We start from the raw sequence: 9,992 nt of genomic DNA on the forward strand, positions 1-9,992 counted from the left end.
ACAACGACTTGTTGTCTCTTACATAAAGCACTATCTGTAAAAATGCTGCTGCAGCATTTTTCTCCATCAGCCTACAAGAGCCTCGACTCATTTCACAAACTCTCTCTCTCTCTCTCTCGTCCGTCTTTATCTCACTCCCTGAATAAAACTCAAGCCATTCGTAATCTTTATTTATCAGAATCAGAAGCGAGGAATCAATGAGAACTTTAATAACAAAGTGGAATCAGAATCAATATGAATGACACATAACACTATAAAGCAGGTGAGGATAATTAATAATTGATTGAACAGAGCACTGTGCTGAAGTTCCTAGTGCGGTTAGGCAGCATTCTGAAGTTATTATGAGGCACTGAGGCATTATCATTGTACTGACATATTGTGGTTTTACTGGGAGGAGGCATGTATTGATATTACAGTGAGGATTTATTGGCGTTACAGGGAGGATGTACTGAGACTGCAGACTGTGGATGAAGGAGTTCACCTGGGCCCCAGGAGGTCCGACTGACAGTCCTTCCTCTTCAGAGACTCTCCCCCTCTGGGGGGCTCTGGGGTGTTACCCCCCCCGCTACTCATCTTCAGCAAGTATCAGCACCTAGAGTCAGACACGGACAAACACAAGGGAAAGAGGACATTTCTGGTCATTTTTAGCCATTTTTAAACATAAAATACACATTGGTGTTTTGCTTTGTTTAAACAGCGACCTTTACACTTATCACAATAACAACTGTGGACCTGTTTGAACAATGCAAATGCAGATCAGTTACCAGAGACGCATGTCATAATATTTAGACGCTAACATTTACAGTACAAGCCAAGGAACTCAGCTTCCGTACAATTCTCTCCATTCTTTTGCTAAATTGCACTTTATGCTTATGATTTCAAATCACATTTCACATCTGTATTAAACACATGTATGTGTTTAATACAGATGCACTGCTTCCAGCAGCACAAGTCCAACCGAGCATTGTGGAAATGAAAAGCCTCAGTGTTGACAGTGAAACGTGTCCTTCTCTGTACGCCCGGAGCTTCACAACATTCTCAACCACAGTATGATAAACACAATCAACGTGCTGAAGACGTACACAACCTGCTTGCATGGTGCACAATCAAACAGGGAGTGTGCTCGTGACTCATGAAAACAATGTTCCATTGTAATGTGCCTGTAGGCAATATGTGGGAGGCCCAGTGGGAATACAGTAGGTGTCAATAATTACTTTGGTTAGAAATAGCTAATTCATGTAGGCATTCACGCTGTTCTTACATGAACATTTCTGGCATGCAAGTTGACATCTTCAACAGGACTCATACCGCTCAGAGCCAAACTGTTGTGACAGTATTTTTGTGATCCTGAAAGGACTGTGTAAGAGTAAAAGGAAGGAAAATATAAGTAGATGGAAAAAGATTAAAAGTAGACACCCACTGGCAGGGAAAGTTAGACCATATGGTCACCTCATGCTGCTCGACCTTCCACCAAACACTGATGACAAAAGTCATCATGTTGGCCCAACACCGGTCAGCCCTGTGTCTGTCTTTGTTGGATTATAAGGACCGAGTTTAACCAGATCTACAAATACTGAATGTACCATTCATGTGAACAACATGAATGTTTTTTGTGCTTGTAGCTGTGAATAGGTTTTGACGCTATCTAGTAAATTTTTAAGTGTTTATACACAGGTCTTTTTTTTACTCTTTTCTAGAAGTAGTTGGATTATGAATTTTGAAAAGATATTACTTTTTATTTCTGTTTTACCTTTTTCATTTTACCTTTCTCTACCTTTAAAATGATTTTATGGTGTTTTTCACCAGTGACCTTGCAGATTTTCTCTTCTTGGACTCAAGAATTACAAACTGAATTCAGTGCTTCAACAAAACCACAGCACCAAAACCAAATATGCTAATAACTACCAGTTATTTGCACTCTAACAAATCAACAATGCTGATCAATACCTGTTCGTTTTTAAACATGCAGTTAAAAGTTATTTTGGGTTTACACCTTCCAAAAACTTGACCTTTCACCTCTGTGAGCAAAATCTCTTTCTTCTAACATGACTTGAGCTTAAAAATGTTCTCAGGCTGGTTACTGAACAGACCTTTAGGAAATAAAAAGAGCAAACTGACTGATTATTCTCTACACACTGACACAGAACCTGACAGATCGTCCTCGTATTCACAGTCACACACACTGATGAGGCAGAGTCTGGCAGTTACAAGCAGGGGGAGAGGCAGCGTCTGTCAGGGCAGTAGGCCTTTAAGGCCCTTCAACGGGCCAACACATCACCTGACTGTTACATAACAGACAGTCTGTGGGGCTGATACTGAGCAGATGAAGGCAGGAAAGAGGGATAAGGGAGAGAGAAAACAACAGGGAAGGAGGGGGGAAAGAAAAGGTGGGTGAGAAAGTAAGAAAGACAGAGAGAGCAAGGGTGAATAGAAGAAGGGAAAGTAAAAAGATGTATTAAGGTGAAGCACAGCAGAGCAAGGAGCACAGCAAGTGCAAATAAATAAATAAATAAGACAAGTGGGTGTAGATGGGGGCTGACAGGAAAAAGAAAATGGGAGGGGGGCATCCATTGCTCTAAACAATAATCAGGCCACAGGAAGGAGGAGAATATGGCCTAATTACACCATGAAAGGAGACGAGAGGAGAGGAAAGGAAAGGAGAGGAGACGTGGAGGCTGAAAAAGAGGCTAATAATTATCACAAAAAAAACCTCAAAGTGTTTATTTATCTCAAAGCACAACCCGCAAGTACAACCAGCATATGGTATGACTGTGTTCGAAAAAACGTTTTCCTTTTCTGCGAATAAATTGCAACGTTAGCTCAGTTGCAAACAAACAAACAAAAAGAAAAAAAAAAAAGAAAAAAAAACCCCACTAGTACCACGACAGTTTGCACACAGGGGCTTAAAGGCAGCTTGTGGTTGGTGATTAATTTCGCAACAGAAAGAGCGAAAATAATTTGACTGAAACTACATCACTGCTTCATAGGTGGAGGTCAGGACCTCTTGAATTCAGTCAGTTTAGGTAAAGTGAACAGTCATAAGTGATGCTCTCAATTTTCCAAACACTCGCAGCCTGGGAGCGGGTTCAGCCAGTGAGCGATTTAGGACGAAGTGATTCTGATCAGCCAATACGCTAAGTGAGTCAAACCTCAAGCTAATGACAACCAGTGTCCTCCATGAAAGGTGGTAATACAAATGGTTTGAGGCAGCTCAAATAGATAGAGCCTCTTTTCATTTGACTATTTATGTGACTCCCCAGAACTGAATTACATAGTGTTTAGAAACATTGAGAAACACACCATTAGACTTTTTTTTGGTGGACAGCAGGTTGTTATTGGTCACGTGAAGTAGGTGGTGTTGACATGATGTGGACTGTAGGTAAAATCACCATCATGAGAGCCCTCAAACAGCCGTTTAAACTCGTGGTGTCCAGCATTTTGTCAAAGCTGTGGGACATCACAAGCATCGAGGGCTCCGGGTTTTCTGACCCCACGATGAACAACAAAACCCTCGCACTCACATCCCATAATGATTTCAATCAATATCTCCAGCAGCAGTACGTGGGCCCACGCTCACAAACACATATATGTGGAGAGACACATATGGCCTCGCATACACACATGCACACACACACACAATGAATTAACACTAATGTAGCCTGCGACAAAAGCCTTTACCCCGTTCAGCCCAATACTAATGCAATCAGAGGAGCCGAGAGCTCCACAAAGTGAAACCACGTAAATACAATTTGAGCTGGAGAGAAGAGACGAGGCCAGAGGGTCAAACCAGCCATTAAGGAATTAAAGCTGAGGACTGATCACAGCCTGCTTCAGTGGACTCTGTCTCCAATGGAAACCATCACTCCTCTGTGTCTTTGTTTTGGGTTTCTGAAGAACCACCGGTGACAGGGTGAGGTTTTAACAGGTGTGTTTTTATTCTGGTTGCTAGTTAGAGGTAACTGCTTAAAGCTGCTTTATTTTAACCAGGCAAGAGATAAAGATCGTCTCGTAAACATTAGTGGTGATTCGCTTTGGTTTATAATAATCATAATAAGGTGTAATAGTTAACTTGATACGACGAAAATGAAAATGTTGAAGTGAGATATTTGTACCTGAAGAGCAATTCTTTGAGAACATACATGATTCCTTCCATAAAAAAACAAACCCTCATGCCTGCATTCAGTATATGGGACAGATACTCCCACATGGGTTCAGGTGTGTTATTTATTTATTTAACTACAAACTGTCTTTCTGGTCTGTTCAGCTTTCAAGGAATATCCCTTTAGTTTCTACTTCCTGGTATGTTACAGGTGACAGGGAGCAGGAAGGTGTCAGATTACAGCCAGATGGAAGTCAGACGGGAAGAAAGAGGCAAACAAAGTTATTTAACAGCAATTATGAAAAACACATACGCACAAAGCGAAGGAAGGTTTGTTAATAAGGTCCAGGCAACTGCAGAAATACTACAAAACAGGGAACTGCAGGAAATCTGAATAAATAGATGATGTAACAATCAGCATTTGCATGCGAGACCTACCCTCACAAAATGATAGTTGTCATGGAAGTAAAACACACTATGGGTTGTTATTAAAGGAATGAGTCATTCCCAGGCCTTAGCTTGCAGAATAATTGAAGTTTTGAGCATAAATATATATATATATAAAAAAGACACTGACCACGCAGCCTTATGTAATGACTGACAGCACAAAATTAAAGCTAATGTGTTTTTGCAGAGGTAGTGGAAAACCTCCGTCTTTATACTTCAAAAATTAACACATTTACAGTATGGTTCTAGGGACATTAAATGTTAAATGTCAGAGTTTTTATCCCTAGAATACACGACTTAAATCTATAATTCACTGTTCACTCCATGTTATACACAATGCAGCTATGACTCAACATATTTTTTCTACATAAACTAAGATTTAATTAGGTTCCATAAAATTCAGACTCTCTTCCAAATGTGCCTGAAAATCACTGGATAATATTCCTCAAGCCAGCAAAAGTATTCAAATAAAAATATCTGAGATGCTACTATCATGCTTTGGTTGCTTTGCTTTGAGGGACACGCACCAGAGAGGCGGAGAACGCTGGAAATATATGGTCTTGATGTAAACATGACAGCGGGTTTGACAGCAGTGACTGAGAGGTGGGACACTCCTCCCTTTGGCGTCTAAGCTTCTGTCAAGGCCGCAGTCTAAGCCAGCAAACCCTCCCATCACACACAAACATAAAGTAGATTTAATACCCTGCTGTGGGTGGATTAAGAACACGGGTTGCTCCAACACTGAAGGGCCAGCAACATATGATGGTGTGTGTGTATGTGTGTGTGTGTGAGGGCATCTCTGTGCGTCAGTGTGTCCACATCAATACGTCCAATCTCTTTACGTACATGTCCGCTGTTTGGTGCCTCGGTGATGCTGCTCTGAGCTGGTGGCTTTATGGTTTGGTGGCTTACCGCCTGTTGCCAGGGACAACAAGCATTTTGTTGATCTAGCTGGCTTTAGACAACATCAGTTCTACAGTTCACGGCAACTACAACAGCTTTTCATTTCACACAGACTAGTTTCACAAAACAAATGTGTGAAAAGGTAACCTGCAGATTCTGCTGATAGCCTGAGTCACATTAGAGCTGACTGACTTTTCAGAGCTGAGATTCACAGACGTCCAATTCAAATTTGAACTAAACACAATATAAAAAGCACAACCCCACGTTATTAGTTTAATTACACAAAGCAGAATAATGACTTAATGAATAAACCCAGCAGATTCACAGATGATTTTAAAACTTCTCCATCTTCTTCAAAGACAGTAAACTCTCAGACTAGGACCTCTCTCATGTGGCTTCAGACTCTAAATTTTCAGCTGAAAGTGAGAAAGCTTCCCTTTCTCAGTTTTGCTCATCTGTCTTTACTTCCAGATTCCAGCGTTGCAGTTGACGCTGGACGCGTGTGCTCGCACTCAGTCCTCTGACAGCGACTGTGCACACACATGCCTAAACTGACACACTGTGCTGTCATTGTTACAACCAAATATAGATTATTTGACTTTAGCTATTTCATACCTGCTTATTTCAAGCCACCATTTGGAGCTTAACTGAAACTCTGCCTTTATATGGCTTTAACATGCAACACTTACATTTAATCATCGGGGTCCATTGACCCAATATATAAAGTTTATGATTCCTCCTGAGCAGCAGACAGGTCAGAAAGGTTTCACCAGGTTTTGAGGTTTTTAAAACCTCATTGCTTCTTTTTCAACCCTAAAACGATCTGTATGTCAAAAATCACAGCAGGAGAGAAAACAACGCACTTGCATCTTCTCAGACGCAAGGAGCAGACTGCTCACGGAGCAGCTGTGCAGCTTTTCAAATTTCATGCAAAACCTTTGCTCTCACAGTTGATCCTGTGTAAATGAAATTGTACCCACAAGAACACAATCTACCCTGATAGCCATTATTACAGCTGAAAAACAGTGGGCAGTCAACCAGTTCTGTACATCATCTAAAATCTGGTCACTATGACAACACAACAGCTGCCCTCTTCCTGCCACCTGGCAGCCCGGTCCTTTTTTAATGAACTGTTGTCAAAGTTTCTAAAGACTCCTTACACCGGTGTGCTGGAATGGAAAGCAAACACCTTACTGTGTGCTGAGAAGTGAGTCCCCACAAAATTCAAGCTGTACACACAGACCCAGTTCAACTAGTGCTCTTTATTTCCTAAACAACCACCCCCACCCTTCCCTGTCTCAACAAATAAGGACTAATTGGTATTTAGTAACAGTCCAGGTCAAACTTTTGATTTCGTATTACCTGAGCGCTGTTCCGTTAAACATGTCTGCTTTGTGTTGCTTATTTGTCGTTAATGTCATCATCAACATCGCAAGCATCAAAGACGGGGACAGAATCAGAGGATGAAAAAGATTTAAAGACTTTATCCCTTTAAATGTTGAACTGTTTACGGATGTTTTGTTTGGAGGCTGCTCAGCCAGCAGCTGCTCATTACTCTGCATGTGCAGCTTCATGTAATGTGAGAGCCTGATCGATTATAGGCCGGAATCAATAACACTGAACATGCCTGCCCAGATGCTAACTCAATTGTGAGTATGCACAGATGAGTGCATGCGGACACACACAGACTCACGCACGCACACAGGCATTTAAAGACGCACACAAAACCAATACTCTACCAAATGCTATTTCCCCTGTGCACCAATTTACACATGTAAGATTAGAAATAAACAACAAAATAAAATAAGTGATTCTAGCAGAATAGCAAACACTTAAATCACCAAGAACTGTGTAAATGTGATGGAGCCGGTCCAAGGAACTTGACAACTAACACAAAAGTGCCTCACACCCTGACACAGCGCGGTGCTAAGGCTACTGAACCACATATACACTATGGAGCAGGAAAGACAGCAGAGCAGAGCATTCGTGCCCCAAATCTGTCCAGTGCTTAAACCTCTGGACCCTTGAGCAAGCATGGAAAAACAAAGTCAGGATGTGAGAGTGAAGCTTGTACATAGGGAGAGGGAGGGAGGGGGGGGAGAGAGAGGGAGAGAGAGAGAGAGAGAGAAATGCTTTGTTTTTTCAGTGACACTCGCCCTCTCTCTCGTCTCCTCATTTTCAACCGTGGCCAAATCTGGACACAAACTCTTTCAGTGTGATTTCTACATCTTCTCCTCTCAAGTTTCACATCAAGCTTCTCAGATTTGTACAATCTCATTCGCAGGTAAACGACTATTGTGGAATGAAAGCTAAAGGTGTTAAACCTGATTTATAGTGGGGGTGTAATAATACAGCTAGCTTACTAATCAGGTCGGTTCACAAAACAGGAATTATGGTTTGATACACATCATAGTTCTGAAAATAGGTATCACAAAGGTATAAATTCTGATGCAACTGATGGCGGACAAAGCTGAAAACTCTTTGTGAGACAGTGAAAAAACATATCCTTTAATACACTTAAAGTTTGGATTATCAATACAGTTTCTATCTGATATGACGACTCAGCTGGTGGGAGATAATGATACGCAGCTTAAAACAAGGAAACACAAAATGAAACCAAAAACACTGCAGGAGTTTCACACTGTTCCAGTGGACTAGGGGTCAAACTCCACCTTCTACTCACTGAATGACTTATCTGCAGTGGTAGCTGATGTCAGTGTGAAAATTAACACACAGTCACAGCTGAGTGACTTCATAAAACTCTCCTGTTTCTGCAGTGTACATATGAAAGATTTCCTTCCAGTAAGTTCAGGGAAAAACACCCGTGACAATGTTGCTCGGTATCCCTAAAACACAGTGGTGCTAGTCCGTAAATTAGTTATCACTTGGTCAAATCTATGGGCACATTGTGTAGAAATCATTAAACGTACCCAAACGTTTGATTGTTCTTGCCTATGTGTCCCTCTGTGAGAACAGGAATCCCGTTTTTCAGATGGTGGGTATCTATTTCTATTCGGAGGCTATCTATTCTATTTTTTTTTTTTTAAATGTTACTTATGGAAATGTAATATCTTGTGTAGGCAAACAGTTGTGAAGAACTAACGCCTTAGTAAATGGAACTGGTACATGAAAAACTTTTCATACTTTTCAGATTTTTCAAAACTGTGAACTTGTCATTATGAAACCCATCAACTGATTTTATAAAACTGTGAAATTCTTGCTGGTGTACATGTACATGCAAGCTTTCTGAATGAGTGTTGACAACAGTTGTTATTGAAGCAGAGCAAACTGAGTTAACAGTTGGCTGGTTAGACCTCAGGTGACAGGGCAGCTACTGGCCTGCTGACTATGCACTCTGTGCGAGCGTGTGTGTGTGTGTGTGTGTCTCTGACCAGTCATTCACAACCACTCCTCCCAAACACAAACACACACACACACACACACAGTGTGTCAAAACCACAATAATACATGGCAGCTCAAAGTCCAGTTCTGAGTAAGACAGTCACGCATACAATGAGCATCAAACTCATCACTGTTTGCTGATAAATAGACCAAATATATATCATTATTATTACTACAATAATGCAATATATTGTTCTATAGTTTGTAAAGTTATTATACATTTTAACTGTCACACTGTAGTATAGTATAAAAGTAGAAATAAGAATGATTTTAACATAAAGGCATATTTTCCTATAATGTATGATTATAATTGTAATTAAGATCCAACAGTAAACAAAACAGTTGCTTAACGGCCTCAAATCACAACACACGGGTGGAATTTTGTGTCACTCCCTTGTTTGGCAGGTACTTCAACAAAGGGACTAACAACTAATGTTGAGTAATGCAATTTAAAGCTTGTTCACATCAGTAATGTTAGTAACTAGAGTAAAACAGGGCTGTTTTATACGGTCAACAGTTGAGAAATATAAAAAGGTATTATTCCTCTACAAGTCAAACTCATTTAAAACATTTAAATCATGACTCAGATTTGACCAAACCTCACAGACTTTTCCTTCTGTTATTCAGAATGGAAGAGAACAGAATAGACTGATAGTCACTTACCTTTGCTTTGGTTAAACCAGTCCATAACCAGTCCAGAGCCGGCCAACCATCCCATGCCGGCCCGGCGGGCGCACTGGTCTTTCACACCATGTATAACACGCACATACACACGCACCACATAAATACCCACTCGTTTTGTATTTCCCCTCTTTTCTCTGTGAGAGTGCTCAGTGTGTGTGTCATCTGCGCCTAATGACAGCTGACAAACTACATGCCACAAATCCTCTCTCTCTCTCTCTCTTTCTTTCTGTCCCCTCCCCCATCCCATAGACACACACAGACACACACACACACTCACATGCTCACACGCTCACACACTCCGCCCTGTCTCCTCCCACAGCACACACACACACATACACACACTCCTCCCTCCTGTTAGCCCGTGGACAGAGAAAAAAAAAACCTCCCTGTCTATCTCTCTCACAGCCTTTCTAGAAACTGAATGATTTACATGACCTGTTGATCTCGCATTTTGGAC

At 41.1% G+C, this 9,992-nt stretch overlaps 1 protein-coding gene across 3 annotated transcripts in view; it reads right to left on the minus strand.

The window, feature by feature from the left end:
* The window catches only part of LOC121192878 (nuclear receptor coactivator 2-like), a 32,049-nt gene extending 22,353 nt beyond the window's left edge, over window positions 1-9,696 (minus strand). For all 3 annotated transcript variants that reach the window (XM_041054826.1, XM_041054827.1, XM_041054825.1), the window contains exons 1-2: window positions 9,515-9,696; window positions 482-592 (exon numbers count right to left, since the gene is read on the minus strand). In XM_041054826.1, coding sequence (XP_040910760.1) covers window positions 482-573 — 92 coding nt within the window. In that variant the 5' untranslated portion in view covers window positions 574-592; window positions 9,515-9,696. The remainder of the gene's footprint in view (window positions 1-481; window positions 593-9,514) is intronic.
* Window positions 9,697-9,992: the final 296 nt, after the last annotated feature.

Source organism: Toxotes jaculatrix, chromosome 14, assembly GCF_017976425.1.
Source record: "Toxotes jaculatrix isolate fToxJac2 chromosome 14, fToxJac2.pri, whole genome shotgun sequence".
Lineage (NCBI taxonomy): Eukaryota > Metazoa > Chordata > Actinopteri > Toxotidae > Toxotes > Toxotes jaculatrix.